Source organism: Rana temporaria, chromosome 8 (genome assembly GCF_905171775.1).
Source record: "Rana temporaria chromosome 8, aRanTem1.1, whole genome shotgun sequence".
Classification (NCBI taxonomy): Eukaryota; Metazoa; Chordata; class Amphibia; order Anura; family Ranidae; genus Rana; species Rana temporaria.
The window spans coordinates 159,518,706-159,535,042 of NC_053496.1; the positions used below are offsets into that span (position 1 = coordinate 159,518,706).

General features: G+C 48.1%; 1 protein-coding gene across 1 annotated transcript in view; it reads left to right on the top strand.

Moving 5' to 3' along the window:
• The first annotated feature begins 3,618 nt into the window (after nt 1–3,618).
• The window catches only part of FTSJ3 (FtsJ RNA 2'-O-methyltransferase 3), a 75,989-nt gene continuing 63,270 nt past the window's right edge, over nt 3,619–16,337 (top strand). Inside the window, exons 1-3 of the mRNA XM_040321025.1 lie at nt 3,619–3,736; nt 10,553–10,665; nt 14,847–14,952. Of these exons, the coding sequence (XP_040176959.1) occupies nt 10,599–10,665; nt 14,847–14,952 (173 nt within the window). The 5' untranslated portion in view covers nt 3,619–3,736; nt 10,553–10,598. The remainder of the gene's footprint in view (nt 3,737–10,552; nt 10,666–14,846; nt 14,953–16,337) is intronic.

The window sequence follows — 16,337 nt, forward strand, 5'->3', positions numbered from 1 at the left end:
TTTGCCACTGGTAAGGCTGCATTTCTTTGCCACTGGTAAGGCTGCATTTCATTGGCACTGGTAAGGCTGTATTTCATTGGGACTGATATGGCTGAATTTCATTGACGCTGGTAAGGCTGCATTTAATTGGCACTGATCAGGCTGCATTTCATGGGCACTGATCAGGCTGCATTTCATTGGCATTGGTAAGGCTTTATTTCATTGGGACTGATACGGCTGTATTTCATTGGCTCTGATCAGGCGGAATTTCATTGACACTGGTAAGGCTGAATTTAATTGGCACTGGAAAGGCTGCATTTCATTGGCACCGATCAGGCTGCATTTCATGGGCACAGATAAGGCTGCATTTCATGGGCACAGGTAAGGCTGCATTTAATTGGCACTGGAATAGCTGCATTTCTTTGCCACTGGTAAGGCTGCAATTCATTGGCACTGATCAGGCTGCATTTCATTGGCACTGATAAGGCTGTATTTCATTGGCACTGATAAGGCTGTATTTCATTGGCACTGGTAAGGCTGTATTGCATTGGCACTGATAAGGCTATATTTCATTGGCACTGATCAGGCTGAATTTCATTGACACAGGTAAGGATGCATTTAATTGGCATTGGAAAGGCTGCATTTCATTGGCACTGATCAGGCTGCATTTCATGGGCACAGGTAAGACTGCATTTAATTGGCACTGGAATGGCTGCAATTTATTGGCACTGATCAGGCTGCATTTCATTGGCACTGATAAGGCTGTATTTCATTGGCATTTAGTAAGGCTGCATTTAATTGGCACACTGATCAGGCTGCAATTCATTGGCACTGGTAAGTCTGTATTTCATTAACACTGATACGGCTGAATTTCATCGACACTGGTAAGGCTGCATTTAATTGGCACTGGAAAGGCTGCATTTCAAATCAGTGACGTGGTCACGGCGGTTAGAGCGTTCCTTTAATATCTCTCAGAAGTTAATCTCTGTATACTGATTCCACTAGTGACTAGCAGGGGGTCTCAAACTGGCGGCCCTCCAGCTGTTGCAAAACTACAAGTCCCATGAGGCATTGCAAGGCTGACCATTACACGCATGACTCCCACAGGCAGAGGCATGATGGGACTTGTAGTTTCGCAAAACAGCTGGAGGGCCGCCAAGTTTGAGACCCCCTGGGAGGATCTGATCCCCCTCTAGTCGTGTTTCATTGGTTGGTGGGTCCGCGCCCCTCCCTGAAATGAGATTTTGCAGGTTGGGATGTCTGTTCATCCTTTCCAACTCTGTCCATAGTTTCTCATGCAGCTTCATAGGAACAATTAGCTGGATTCAGGTACGGCGGCGCATAGTTGCGGCGGCGTAGCGTATCGTATTTACACTACGCCGCCGTAAGTTTGCAAGGCAAGTACTGTATTCACAAAGTACTTGCCTGCTAAGTTACGGCGGCGTAGCGTAAATGGGGCCGGCGTAAGCGCGCCTAATTCAAATGAGGATGTGGGGGGCGTGTTTTATGTATATGAAGTGTGACCTGACGTGATTGACGTTTTTTAGTAACGGCGCATGCGCCGTCCGTGTACATATCCCAGTGTGCATTGCGGCTAAGTACGCCGCACGGGCCTATTGGTTTCGACATGGACGTAAATTACGTCCAGCCCTATTCACGGACGACTTACGCAAACGACGTCAAATTTTCAAATTTCGACGCGGGAACGACGGCCATACTTAACATTGCTAGTCCAGCTATTTGATGGAATAACTATACGCCTGAAAATGGCTTACGTAAACGGCGTATCTGTACTGCGTCGGCCGGGCGTACGTTCGTGAATCGGCGTATCTAGTGATTTACATATTCTACGCCGACCGCAATGGAAGCGCCACCTAGCGGCCAGCCTAAAAATTACACTTTAAGATACGACGGTGTAAGACTCTTAGGCTGCATTCACACCTCGGCGTATATACGCCTGAAGCGCGACGCTCGTGCCGCTGGAGGGGAGAATTTCCATTGATGTCTATGAGATGGTTCACATCTCACGCCGAACGCCGTACGCCTGCAAACAAGTCCCGGACCCTTTTTTCAGGCGGCTTTCGGCGTTCGGCATAGACCTCAATGGAAATTATTTGTAAAAAAAAAAAAAAGTTAACAAATCGCGGCAAAATACGCCGCGTTACAGTGTGAATGCAGCCTTACGCCGCTCGTATCTTAGCCTAATTTAAGCGTATCTGGTTACCAGAATACGCTTAAATTTGCGTCTGCGCAGAGGCTGGCGTATCTACTCATACGCCAGCCTAAGGCTGCATTCACACCTTTGCGTCGGCGATATGCGGCGACATTAAATAGGCGTTTTGTCCCGCGATTTGCGGCGACAAAACGCGTTGTTTTTCAGCCTTTTTTTTTTTTGCTGGAGGGGTGATTTTACACTGTCGGCTATGCCCGAACGCCGAAGCCGCCCGAAAAAAAGGGTCCGGGACTTGTTTTGAGCTTCAGGCGTTTCGGCGTTCGGCGTGGAGATGTGAACCATCTCATAGCCGACAATGTAAAATCACCCCTCCAGCGTATTGCAGGCTGCAATAGCGGCGGGCGTCTGGCGTGAAAACGCCTAGATGTGAATGGAGCCTCAGGCTGCATTCACAACTTGGCGTACAAAATTGCGGCGTTTTGTCCTGCGAATTGCAGCGTTTTGTACCGCGATTTGCGGCGACAAAACGCCGCGATTGTGAATGCAGCCTTCACCCCCTCTATGGAGATGGTTCACATCTCCTATGCCGAACGCCGAAAGCCGCCTGAAAAAAAGGTCCGGGACTTTTTTTCAGGCGGCAGGCGTACGGCGTTCGGCGTGGAGATGTGAACCATCTCCATAGAGGTGCATGTTAAATCATCCCTCTGGCGTCTCGGGGCTGCAGCGGCGTCGCACTACAGGCGTATATACGCCTAGGTGTGAACGGGGGCTAAATCATCCCTCTGGCGTCTCGGGGCTGCAGCGGCGTCGCACTACAGGCGTATATACGCCTAGGTGTGAACGGGGGCTAAATCATCCCTCTGGCGTCTCGGGGCTGCAGCGGCGTCGCACTACAGGCGTATATACGCCTAGGTGTGAACGGGGGCTAAGGCTCCATTCACACCTGAGCGACAAAACGCCTGAAGCGCGACGCTCAGATACGCTGGAGGGGAGAAATAACATTAATCTCTATGGAGAATGGAGATGGTTCACATGAAGCTCAAAAGTCCCGGACCCTTTTTTGTCACGCGTATTCAGGCGGCTTTGGCGTTTCGGCATAGCAGACAATGACCTAAAAAAACATTGGGTACAAAACGCCGCAAATCGCCTACGCAAAGGTGTCTATCTGAATCTGCCTAAATAAATATAAATCTACACTTGGATTGTGAAAAGCACATTCGTCTGCACATCAGCCCAGGAATGGCGACAACTCAGGAGCAATAAATATAAATCTAGACTTGGATTGTGAAAAGCACATTCGTCTGCACATCAGGCCAGGAATGGAGACAACTCAGGAGCAAAACAGAAGGGTTGTGAGCGATCCTCTGCTGTGCAAGTTCTCCATAGACTGCAGTGTATGTAATCACAACACACTCCCTCTTTATATTTATTAACCATTACAATTCAGCAGACATTTAGCACACTTCTCCTGTCTGAATCTGCCACAACCAACATTTCCGCATGGGAGTGACGTCATCACCGGGCGACTACCGGAAGTGAGCGCTGGCGAGTTCTACACGTGAGCCGTGTGCTGTATTTGGTGGGGTGAGTAGACGATCGGTGGTGGAAGGGGGGAGATGTGTGTGGAATATCTGTTGGGGGGACACCAGAGAGTTCCCTGATGGATGTAGGAGGGGAGTTTACTTGTATATGGGAGTGCGGGGACGGCTCAGGATTTGTCCCTGAGCACCAGCAATGGTGTCTAATTGTGAAAACTCTCTTCAGCAGCAGCAGTGTGTGTATGAATCCTATACAGGCTGCTAAACAGAAAAATACAATCACAAGTTTGCTTTTGATTGTCTTTAACCTGTTGCTGCCCGTAGAACACACGTGTGGCGGCGGAGGGGTGTGTTTTAATGCTAATGTGTCGCCCATACGCGTTTCTGTGCTGAGTGCGCTCCTAGCATGGGGACTGAGCCGTTTACACTTTAACCACTTAATGACTGGACCAATATGCAGCTAAATGACCCAAGGGGTTTTTACAATTCGGCACTGCGTCGCTTTAACAGACAATTGCGCGGTCGTGCGACGTGGCTCCCGAACAAAATTGGCGTCCTTTTTTCCCCACAAATAGAGCTTTCTTTTGGTGGTATTTGATCACCTCTGCGGTTTTAATTTTTTGCGCTATAAACAAAAATAGAGCGACAATTTTGAAAAAAAAATCAATATTTTTAACTTTTTGCTATAATAAATATCCCCCAAAAACATATATAAAAATATTTTTTCCCTCAGTTTAGGCCGATACGTATTCGTTTACCTATTTTTGGTAAAACAAATCGCAATAAGCGTTTATCGATTGGTTTGCGCAAAATTTATAGCGTTTACAAAATAGGGGATAGTTTTATTGCATTTTTATTATTTTTTTTTTTTTTACTACTAATGGCGGCGATCAGCGTTTTTTTTTTCGTGACTGCGACATTATGGCGGACACTTCGGGACAATTTTGACACATTTTTGGGACCATTGTCATTTTCACAGCAAAAAATGCATTTAAATTGCATTGTTTATTGTGAAAATGACAGTTGCAGTTTGGGCGCTAACCACAGGGGGCGCTGTAGGAGTTAGTGTTCACTTAGTGTGTGTTTACAACTGTAGGGGGGTGTGGCTGTAGGTCTGACGTCATCGATCGAGTCTCCCTATAAAAGGCATGACACGATCGATGCAGCCGCCACAGTGAAGCACGGGGAAGGCGTGTTTACATACGGCTCTCCCCGTTCTTCAGCTCCGGGGAGCGATCGCGATGGAGCGGCTATAAACGAATAGCCGCGCCGTCGTCCCGGATCGCTCCCCGAGGGGATCCGACCGCCGCATTTAGCGGGGGGGGGGGGGGGGGGGTCCCGATCGGACCTCCGACCCACGTCTAGGCAGGCACGTACAGGTACGTTGATGTGCCTGTCTGTGCCATTCTGCCGACGTATATCTACATGAGGCGGTCGGGAAGTGGTTAATATATTGGAAGTGCGGGCAGAATCGCAGCAAAGCGTGCGATGCGCTTGCCATTACTTTAATGGCGCCCCCAAATGCGGTGCGATTTCACTGTGGTTGTCATGTAACAAAATGTGCAAAACGCACGCGCCTGGCTCAGTGCCAACATTTGATACAGGAGCTACTTTGACACGTTTTTGGAGCAGAGGGGGGCCCATTCACAATGATTAGTGGCGCTCCAAAAGTGCGCAAAAAAAAATAAAAATCCAATGCCGCTAAGTAAGGATGAGCTCCGGCGTGTTCCCAGAGCCCGCCAGGAAGTCGATGCGCTGATCACAGCCAGGCAGACATTTCCCGATCTCTGCAGCCGAGCATCGGGACAATGTCTCCCTGCCTGTGATTAGCGCAGCGCCGACTTCCTGGCGGGCTCTGCACGTGGGCTTTGTGCGCACGCCGGAGCTCATCCTTACCGCTAATGTGTGGGCGGAGCCTGAAAGACAGCTCTTCGTTCCCACTAATGATTGAAGCTGATGAGACCAGCTCCTGATTGTGTCAGCCAATCGCAGTGGTCACATAATTGCTGATCCCTCCAGGCATACAGACCCTATTAACCACTTCCAGACCGCCCCATAGCAGATTTACTGCTACAGGGCGGCCCTCCTGTGCAGAATCACGTGTGTGTGTGTGTATGTATGTATGTATGTATGTATGTATGTATATATATATATATATATATATATATATATATATATATATATATATTGTGTTTTTTGGCGTATAACACTCACTTTTTTACCCTGAAAATAGAGGGTAAAATGTGCCTGCGTGTTATACGCAGGGGGCTGTGTAAAGTTTTTTTCCTGAAACTTCCCTCTTAAAGTTAGGGTGCGTGTTATACGCCGATGAATACGGTATATATATATATTTACGTGTGATTCTGCCTACAGGGGGCACACGCACACAGCCAGTGGACCATTTCTGCTGTGATTGATCACAGCAGAAGCCGTTCTGTGGGTGTCAGGCACTGGCTATCCACCGGCAGAGACTCAGAATGGCGCTCTGCCTATGTAAACAAGGCAGATCTCTGTTTTGATGGGTGAGGAGGCAGATTTTGTGTCTCTGAAAAGCAGGGAATAAATTCCATCACTTCCCCTAGTAAAAGCAGCACACATAGTACACAAAAACACTGGCTAGGCACACAGTAGGGCTCCATGTACACTTGGCCGCCATTTACTGCGGCTGCAAGAAAACACATTTTCCCACGGCTGGCATTTAAAACGCTCCTATCCTGAACGTGATTCTTTGACGTACAGGAGAGGGAGGTTGAAGCTCGTCTAACCGCAGCAGCTCCTTAAAGTGGTTGTAAACCCTCGGGGACAAGTTACACCTTTGTGCAAAACGAACTGCACAGTGGAGGTAAGTATAACGTGTTTTTTAATGGTAACCTTCACAACGGCCCAGATTCACAAAGAGTTACGCCGGTGCATTGCCATTAAATGTGATTTGCCATGAAATGTGATGGTCCGCCTCCATCACATCCCATTGGCTCACTCCTGTCACGTGACATATAGAAACGTCATCAGTCTCAGCTAGGCTATCATAGGGAGAGGATCTCCTCTCCCTGTGATAGGTGAAGCTGCACGGAGCTGGTATATACTGTTAGGAAGGAGAAGCCAGTGTGATATGCACAGCTCTGTGAGGAGCAGCCTGTGTTGCAGTGAGTGCATTGCTGGTGTAACAATGTATAGAAACAATGATCTCACACACATCTATAGGCTGCCTCTCCCCTCCTCCTGCTCTCGGGATGTGTGGCCAGCAGCACACACACACCATGGGCAGCCTGTATAATGGAGCAGCCTCCCATCTGCCTGCCCCCCTCTCCTCTCTCTTAGCCCTTTGAAGAGCTGCACGGGGACTGACCTCCCTGGGTGCGCGAGTAAGCTACATTTACTACTACAGCTCCGTGCAGCTTCAGCTTCAGTACTCACTGCACACAGGCTGCTCCTCACAGAGCTGTGCATATCACACTGGCTTCTCCTTCCTAACAGTATATACCAGCTCCGTGCAGCTTCACCTATCACAGGGAGAGGAGATCCTCTCCCTATGATAGCCTAGCTGAGACTGATGACGTGTCTATGTCACATGACATGAGTGAGCCAATGGGATGTGATGGAGGCGGACCATCACATTTCATGGCAAATCGCATTTCATGGCAATGCACCGGCGTATCAGTAGATACGCCGACGTAACTCAGAATCTAAGCCCGTTGTATGTTTAAATGTATACTTAAACATGCCTAAGATACAACGGCCTGCACCGTCGTATCTTAGGGTGCAATATTTACGCTGGCCGCTAGGTGGCGCTTCCATTGTGGTCGGCGTAGAATATGCAAATGAGTCGTTACGCCGATTCACGAACGTACGCTTGCCCGTCGCAGTAAATTTACACCGTTTCCGTAAGAGATATGTGGCGTAAAGATAAACATGCCCCCTAGGTGGCGTATCCAATGTTAAGTATGGTCGTCATTCCCGCGTCGCAATTGGAAAATTTTACGTCGTTTGCGTAACTCGTCCGTGAATGGGGCTGGACGGTATTTACGTTCACGTCGAAACCAATGACGTCCTTGCGACGTCATTTAGCGCAATGCACGTCGGGAAATTTTAGGGACGGCGCATGCGCATTAGGTTCGGCGCGGGAATGCGCCTAATTTAAATGCTATACGCCCCCTACCCGCCTAATTTGAATTAGGCGGGCTTGCGCCGGGGGATTTACGCTACGCCGCCGCAACTTTACAGGCAAGTGCTTTGTGAATCAAGCACTTGCCCGTAAAACTTGTGGCGGCGTAACGTAAATGAGATACGTTACGCTGCCGCAGAGATGCGGCGGTCTACGAGAATCTGGCCCAACATCTTTAACAATCGGCCTACACACAGGTATAGTGAAAACAAGCTGTCCCAGACACCTGTGTATATGTGATTGTAGCAATCCTCCAAGGAGCAGGTATCCAAAACAATGCATTTGGCTGCATGTTACTCAGTAAGGATGAGCTCCGGCGTGTTCGCACACTCCATGTGCAGAGCCCGCCAGGAAGTCGGCACCGCGCTGCGCTAATCACAGGCAGGGAGACATTATCCCGATGCTCGGCTGCAGAGGAAATGTCTCCCTGCCTGTGATTAGCGCAGCGCGGTGCCGACTTCCTGGCGGGCTCTGCACATGGAGTGTGCGAACACGCCGGACCTCATCCTTATTACTCAGCAATGTAAATTAAACAGAAGACTTCCCATTGTGTAATAAGTTCACATAAAATCATTTATTGAATAGAGATGGAAAGATACTCGCACATAAATTGCACTGAGTACTGTGCACAAGGGGCCAGACTCTGTAAGAATCTGCGTTGGCGTAGTGTAAGCCATTTACACTACGCCACCGCAACTTACAGGAGCAAGTGCCGTATTCCCCAAACACTTGCTGCGTAATTTGCGGCGGCGTAGTGTAAATGGCCCAGCGTATGGCCGCGTAATTCGAAGGGGGCGGCTAGCATTCAAATTAAGCGCGCCCCCGCGCCGATTGAACTGCGCATGCGCCGTGCTAAAAATAGCCCAGTGCGCATGCTCCAGCTCACGACGGAAAACGTCAATGACGCCGACGTGTGCGTCATTGACGTAAAGTCGTATTCAAGAACGACTTAGGAAAACGACGTAACCGACGGGAAAAGACGACGCGGACCCAACGCCATACTTAAAGCGGAGGTTCACCCATAGAGAACACATTTTCCCCTTAGCTTCATGCTCGTTTTGTCTAGGGGAATCGGCTATTGGTTTTAAAATATGAGCAGTACTTACCCGTTTACGAGATGCATCTTCTCCGTCGCTTCCGGGTATGGGCTGCGGGACTGGGCGTTCCTTCTTGATTGACAGTCTTCCGAGAGGCTTCCGACGGTCGCATCCATCGCGTCACGATTTTCCGAAAGAAGCCGAACGTCGGTGCGCAGGCGCAGTATAGACCCGCACCGACGTTCGGCTTCTTTCGGCTACGAGTGACGCGATGGATGCGACCGTCGGAAGCCTCTCGGAAGACTGTCAATCAAGAAGGAACGCCCGCTCCCGAAGACCCATACCCGGAAGCGACGGAGAAGATGCATCTCGAAAACGGTAAGTACGGCTCATATTTTAAAACAAATAGCCGATTCCCCTAGACAAACCGAGCATGAAGCTAAGGGAAAAAAAAAAAAAAAAAAACGAATTGGGTGAACTCCTGCTTTAACATGGCATACGGCGGACTGGCGTAAGGTTACCCCTCATATAGCAGGGCTAACCTTACGGAAACGACGTAAGCAACGAGTACGCGACACAAATTTGTTCGGGAATCGGCGTATCGGGCTCATTTGCATAGTCAAATGAGACCTGAACGTAAACGCCACCTAGCGGCCGACGTTGCCTTACATCTAAGATCCGACAGTGTAAGTGCCTTACACCTGTCGGATCTTGGCCGTATCTATGCGAAAATGATTCTAGGAATCACTCGCATAGATACCCGGGCTCAGAAACAGAGATACGACGGTGTTTCCTGAGATACACCGTCGTAACTCTTCTGAGAATCTGGCCCAAGGTAACTAGCAAAAATCCACAGTAACAAACATTTCCCCTTTTTAGCAAGGGCATCTGGAGAGGATATGTAAAGATGGCCGCTGCACAGCTCCGGGCCTGATGACGTCACGTGGCAGCGCCCCAACGCGTTTTGTCGCGTAATCTGTGACGTCCTCATAGGTTAAAAAAGACCTGATGTCTGAAAAGTCTTCATATACCCACCTATCATTTACCTCACTGTATATAAAGGGCACTGGACTGGAGGCATGTTGAATAGGGGAGGAGAAGCTAATGTGAAATATTGCATTTTTGATTATTTTCTGCGTTATATCAGAACTATGAGATTTGCCATTGCTGAAGTTTTAAGCATGTATATTCTGGGGATATCACCCTAATCTATTCTTCACTACTAAGCCGATCAGTGACTCAGAGGAAATCGCATCCCATACCTAGTGTCCTGATTAAGGATGAGCTCTGGCGTGTTCGCATAGTACACGTGCAGAGCCCGCCAGGAAGTGTGCACGGCGCTGCGCTAATCACAGCCAGGTAGACATTTCACGATCCCTGCAGCCGAGCATCGGGACAATGTCTCCCTGACTGTGATTAGCGCAGCGCCGTGCAGACTTCCTGGCGGGCTCTGCATGTGTACTATGCAAACACGCCGGAGCTCATCCTTAGTCCTGATATGTACATGATCCTTCCATGTCAGGGAGTCACAGAGCAGTGAAGGAAGGAGGGATGAAGATGACAGCCTCAGCGCGCATGCATGGGCCAACATAGTCTGACAGGGTCTTTTACAGGAATACGAATGGACTGCAGACTTATTTTCCTTTTGTTTTTTCTTCTCTAGACATTGACAAGATAAAGAAAATTAGAACCGACTTCCACCTCTCACAATGGGCAAAAAAGGGAAAGTAGGAAAAGGACGAAAGGATAAATTCTATCATTTGGCTAAAGAGACAGGTAAGCAGAACCGCAGACTCTTTATGGAGTCACAGGACCTGGTTTTAAAGTGGAGTTCCACCAATAAATATAACATTACATCAGTAGTTTTAAAAAAATGTCATTAGTCCTTTACGAAATTTTTTTTTTTTTTTTAGATGCCTTCAAAGTGTTGTTGCTAGGCAGAATAGTTAATCTTCCCACTTCCTGCACCTAGGTGCTTAAGCTTCCTAACCTACACCGCACAGACTCCTGGGAATGTAGTGGGTGTAACTTTCCAGGAGTCTGTGCACTCCCCAGTCTCGAAGAATCATGTGACTTGGACAGAACAGGTGCTGAAACCTGATCTGACACTGCTTGTGCAGCAAGGCTGAAATCCAGGAAGTCATACAGTCTGGCTTCATGATGCCCACACTTAAGATGGCCCCAGTCAATTTCTATTTTATAAAGTGTCTAAATGCTGTAACAACCTAACAAAACGGACCTTAGTTTACAGACCAACTTTACTAGAATACATTAAGCTTGTGTATTACAGGGGTATTTATATTTAAAAAGTGAAATTGTGGCCGGAACTCCGCTTTAAGTTGTTGCCTACATATAATCTCAAGCCAGTATCAGAAGTTTAAAATGTAATGTTAAAGGCTAGAGATGTGCGCTTCACTCTTTGGTGGTTTTCTTTTTATATTGCGGTAAAAATCACAAGTGTTTGTGTGGCTGAAACATTTAGTTTTGGATGGAGTAGTAAAGGGTTAAACCTCTTGTGCTATATTTTTGCTGTTTCTGTTTTTTTGGGGAGATTTCCCTGCACTTCCTATCCTGCAGATGGAACAGGAAATGAAAGGAAATCCCCCGAAGTGAGGATAATTCTCTTCTTGGGACATTTGTACCCATTTCACCTCTTTAACCACTTAGGACCCGGACCAATATGCAGGTTACTGCGGAGGTTCACCCTAAAAACATGTTTATTACATTACATTCTGCATACTTCCAACATTTACAGTATGCTGTTTGTTTTTTTGCTGTACATACCGTATTATTGCTATTTTCCGGGTACACACTGCCGCGGGAGTAGGCGTTCCTATGCAGAGGCGCAGTGTCACCTGGGACTTCGCCCAGATAATTGACGTCTTGAGAAAAACTTCCCCTCGGCGGATAAGGCGCGTCACGAGTTTCCGAAAGTAGCCGAACCGCGAGTCGGCTCTATACGGCACCTGCGCAGTCAGCTCTACACGGCTCCTAGTCGGTGCGCAGGCGCTGTATAGAGCCGACTCGCAGTTCGGCTACTTTCATAAACTCGTGACACGCCTTATCCGCCGAGGGGAAGTCTTTCTCAAGACAATCATCTGGGCGAAGTCCCACATGACACTGCGCCTCTGCATAGGAACGCCTACTCCCGCGGCAGTGTGTACCCGGAAGCCGGGTGGAAAATAGCAATAAAACGGTATGTACAGCAAAAAAAACAAAAACAAACAGCATACTGTAAATGTTGGAAGTATGCAGAATGTAATGTTATATACATGTTTTTAGGGTGAACCTCCGCTTTAAGGACCTTGCCCCTTTTTGCGATTCGGCACTGCGTCGCTTTAACTGACATTTGTGCGGTCGTGCGACGTGGCTCCCAAACAAAATTGGCGTCCTTTTTTCCCCACAAATAGAACTTTCTTTTGGAGGTATTTGATCACCTCTGCGGTTTTTATTTTTTGCGCTATAAACAAAAATAGAGCGACAATTTTGAAAAAAAAAACAAATATGTTTTTACTTTTTGCTATAATAAATATATATTTTTCCTCAATTTAGGCCGATACGTATTCTTCTACATATTCTTGTAATAAAATCGCAATAAGCGTTTATCAATTGGTTTGCACAAAATTTATAGCGTTTACAAAATAGGTGATAGTTTTATGGCACTTTTATTAATAATTTTGTTTTTACTACTAATGGCGGCGATCAGAGTTTTTTTTTTTTTTTTGTGACTGCGACATTATGGCGGACACATCAGACACTTTTGACACATTTTTGGGACCATTGTAATTTTTACAGCGAAAAGTGCTATAAATATGCATTGATTACTGTGAAAATGTCAGTAAAGGGGTTAAGTGTGACCTCATGTGTTTTTCTAACTGTAGGGGGGGGCGGCGCTGGATGTGTGACGTCACTGATCGTCTTTCCCTATATCAGGGAACAGACGATCACTGACATTGCCACAGAGAAGAACGGGGAAGGTGTGTTTACACACACCTCTCCCCGTTCTTCAGCTCCTGTGACCGATCACGGGACACGCGTGGCGATCGGGTCCCGTGGTCACAGAGCTTTTTTGGTGGAATCCAGCTAAACAGGCAGGGGGGAGTTAAAGCGGTTCTCCACCCTAAAGTGGAGTCCCGCTGATCGGAACCCTCCCCCCTCCGGTGTCACATTTGACACCTTTCAGGGGGGAGGGGGGTGCAGATACCTGTCTAAAGACAGGTATTTGCACCCACTTCCGGCCCGGCATTCACGGGCAAAAGACGGGCATTCCGTCACATCCCGTCGCCCCCCCCCGTTCTTTTGAATGGCAAGAACGTGGTGACGTCATCACCATCGATGCCCTCGCCGCCATCTTGATACACCCTACACTACCCTTGTATGCTACCGCGCATGCGTCAAAGTCTTTTCGAGCATACACAGGTTTACCTGGGGACAGGTAAGCGTACACACTCACGGTTTTCTTAGCAGGAAACACTTTTCCGAGAATCCCGACGAGAAAATAGAGCACAGGTTCTTTATTTTTCTCGCTGAGAAAGCATACACACGCATGGTTTTCTTGGCAAAAAGCTCTCCCAGCAGCTTTCTTGTCGAGAAAACCATGCGTGTGTACGAGGTTTGTAATCCAACTCATCCAAGCACAGCGCCACGAGTCAAGGCGGCAGGTGTGTGCGGTGATGTCACTTAACTACTTGCCGACCAGCCGCCGTCATTTTACGGCGGCAGGTCGGCTCCCCTGTGCGAGAGCCTGTAGCTATACGTCGGCTCTCGCGCAGGCCACTAGGGACGCGTGCGTGCGCTCGCCCCCGACTCCCGTGCCCGGCGGGCACGATCGCCGCCGGGCACTCGCGATTGCTCGTTACAGAGCGGGGACCGGGAGCTGTGTGTGTGTGTAAACACACAGCCTCCCGGTCCTGTCGGGGTGAAATGCTGATCAGTCATTTCCCCTAGTGAGGCCACCCCCTACAGCTAGAACACATCTAGGGAACATACTTAACCCCTTCCCCGCCCCCTAGTGTTAACCCCTTCACTGCCAGTGGCATTTTTATAGTAATCCAATGCATTTTTTGTCACTTATTGGATTATTTTTTATCCATATTTATGGTCTTTTCACATATGTTTATATGACCTGTGAAGGCATATTCATTCTTTAGCGCAACTCCACCTTTTGCCAATGCATTTTTATAGCACTGATCGCTATAAAAATGCCAATGGTCCCAAAAATGTGTCCGCCATAATGTCGCAGTACCGAAAAAAAACTAGTAAACTAGTAAAAAAAAAATATTAATAAAAATGCCATAAAAATACCCCCTATTTTGTAAACGCTATAACTTTTGCGCAAACCAATCAATAAACGCTTATTGCGATTTTTTTTTTTTTTTTAACGAAAAGTATGTAGACGAATACGTATCGGCCTAAACTGAGGGAGGTTTTTTTAAATATATTTTTGGGGGATATTTATTACAGCAAACAGTAAAAAATATTCATTTTTTTCAAAATTGTCGCTCTATTTTTGTTTATAGCGCAAAAAATAAAAAACGCAGAGGTGATCAAATACCACCAAAAGAAAGCTCTATTTGTGGGGAAAAAAGGACGCCAATTTTGTGTGGGAGCCATGTCGCACGACCGCGCAATTGTCAGTTAAGGCGACGCAGTGCCGAATCGCAAAAAGTGCTCTGGTCTTTGACCAGCAATATGGTCCGGGGCTGAAGTGGTTAATCGGACTCCACCTGACGTGTTTCACCCAAAAGAGCTTTCTCAAAGACAGGAGGCTGTAAAATGTGATGGCTATGAGGTGGAGGTGGGCTGGGGGGGGGGGGGGACTGTTGTGTTGCTAAATAAAGACATCTCAAATACTAGTTCTACATTTTGTCTATATAGAAATTTCTTTTAGCCTTTAGCTAACAATCATCTCCAGTCCTGAGGGTTTCTTTTAAATCATTTTGACGTTCTTTTTTTAGGCTATCGTTCCCGTTCGGCCTTTAAGCTCATTCAGCTGAACAGAAAATTTCAGTTCCTGCAGAGAGCCCGAGCGCTTGTTGATCTGTGTGCCGCCCCTGGGGGATGGTAAGTGAGAGTTTTCACGCGTCAGGATGGAAGGAAGCAGAATGATTGGCTTTGCATTACATGTCGTTTAACGGTTCTGATCGCCCAGGGGGCAGGAAGGATCGTGTGACCACTGTGATTGGCTGTGACAGTGGTCACATGATCAGGAGCCGGTCCCGTGGGATACCTATCTTTAGTCCGGACCGAGAGCGCTCTTTGGCAGCTTAGTCTGGGAGCGTGCAGTGAGCATGCACTCAGCACAGAAACATTGGCTGCCCTGTAATGCATATGTGCAGCGTGTGGGCGTTAAAGCCCACCCTTTTGCCGCTGCAAATATGTGTTATGCTGGTGGCAATGGGGTATTAAAGGCCAGTTGTACCCTCCTAAAAAAAAAACTCTGAAAGTAATTATAAGGGCCCAGATTCAGTAAGAATCTGCGCTTTTCTTACGCAGGCACAGGGCAGCGTTTTTGCCCTGCGCCCGCGCAAATTTTCTGCGCTGCCCGCGATTCACGGAGCTCCCTAATTTGCAGGGGCGCTGTGTTAACTTGCCCGGCGTACGGTCGCCTATTGTAAATGATCCCGCCGGGGGCGGGAATCATTTAAATTAGGCGCGCTCCCACGCCGAGCGTAGAGCGCACGCTCCGTCGGGAAACTTTCCCGACGTGCATTGCGGCAAATGACGTCGCATTTGCTTCAAAGTGAACGTGAATGGCGTCCAGCGCCATTCACGATCCACTTACGCAAACGACGTAAAATTTGAACGTCACGACGCGGGAACGTGGCCATCCTATAGCATTGGCTGCACCTGCTATTAGGATGTGTAACGTTGCGCGAAACCCGACATGCGCAAATTACGTAATTTGCGTACGCAGGGCCAGCGCAAGTTTGTGAATCGGTGTTAGTATGCAATTTGCATACTATACACAGATCACAATGGGAGCGCCCCCTAGCGGTTTTCGCTAGAATGCAGCCTAAAATCTGCGTGGCATAAGAGCCTTATGCCGCGCAGATTTTAGGCTGCAGTCGGCGTAGCGATGTTCCTGAATCGGGAGCATTCGCTACGCCGGAGCAAGTAAGCAATTGCGCCGTGTAACCTATGGTTACACGGGCGCAATTGCTTCTTGAATCTGGCCTAAGGTCTATAAACTGCTGCTGTGGCCAGTCGGCTGCTTCAGAGCTGGGCCACTGTACTGGGTACCTTGCCCCTGCTGTCAATGCTAGAGCTTTCCAATTGGCAGGTTGCGCAAGACTTGCCTGCCATGCATGCTCCTTTAGATGGCTATTGAACTGCTTATCAATTCTGAGCATCCCTTCTGCAGACCTGATGGGCAGCCCAACTGCAGAAGCGCACACAGCAGGCTGTGACAAAGAGGCAGAGGCTTAGCATTGACAGCCATTAACAGG